At 50.1% G+C, this 543-nt stretch overlaps 1 protein-coding gene across 1 annotated transcript in view; it reads left to right on the top strand.

Annotated features, from left to right (window-relative positions):
• LOC112602478 overlaps positions 1-133 on the top strand; it is a 212,066-nt gene extending 211,933 nt beyond the window's left edge. The window contains exon 15 of the mRNA XM_025350571.1: positions 24-133. Coding sequence (XP_025206356.1) covers positions 24-133 — 110 coding nt within the window. The remainder of the gene's footprint in view (positions 1-23) is intronic.
• The last annotated feature ends 410 nt before the right edge of the window (positions 134-543 follow it).

The raw sequence follows: 543 nt of genomic DNA, 5'->3' as shown, positions 1-543 counted from the left end.
ACCACGTCGCTGAGCACCGACTCGCGACCGCCCGCCGTCGCCGCGCCGGCCGTCTGCGCGTCCACGCCGGGACCGCGTCCACCTCGCGCCGCCGCTGCCGCCTGCACGCCGAAGCCGCCCCGACTGGCCGTAGCGTGGCAAGTACTACAATACGTAACTGAACGAAGTACACCGATGCAGGCCGTCCACTCGACACGCGGCGATTTGATCGGCGGCGATCGTCGTAGTTATATTATTGTACTGTAAAATGTTTGTACGATCCGTCGCGCGAGCCAATCCTTCCGACGCCGCCGCCTACGCGTTTGGCGTTTATTTTTTTTAAATATTTTATTATTATACTTATGTCACACTGTACACTATACTATTATTATTATTATTATTAATACTATTATTATTAAAGACTATAACGACGAGATAATAATATTCGGTACGATTTCCGTGTCGGACGTTTATATCGACCTCGAAACCAACCGACGCAATGGCCGCCGCCGCCGCCGCCGTTATTTACGAGAAAAAAAGTTTTAAAATATATTTTTACGAAAA

Source organism: Melanaphis sacchari, unplaced genomic scaffold (assembly GCF_002803265.2).
Source record: "Melanaphis sacchari strain LSU unplaced genomic scaffold, SCAv2.0 Contig8_pilon_pilon, whole genome shotgun sequence".
Lineage (NCBI taxonomy): Eukaryota > Metazoa > Arthropoda > Insecta > Hemiptera > Aphididae > Melanaphis > Melanaphis sacchari.
This window is presented reverse-complemented; position numbering and strand designations above follow the sequence as displayed.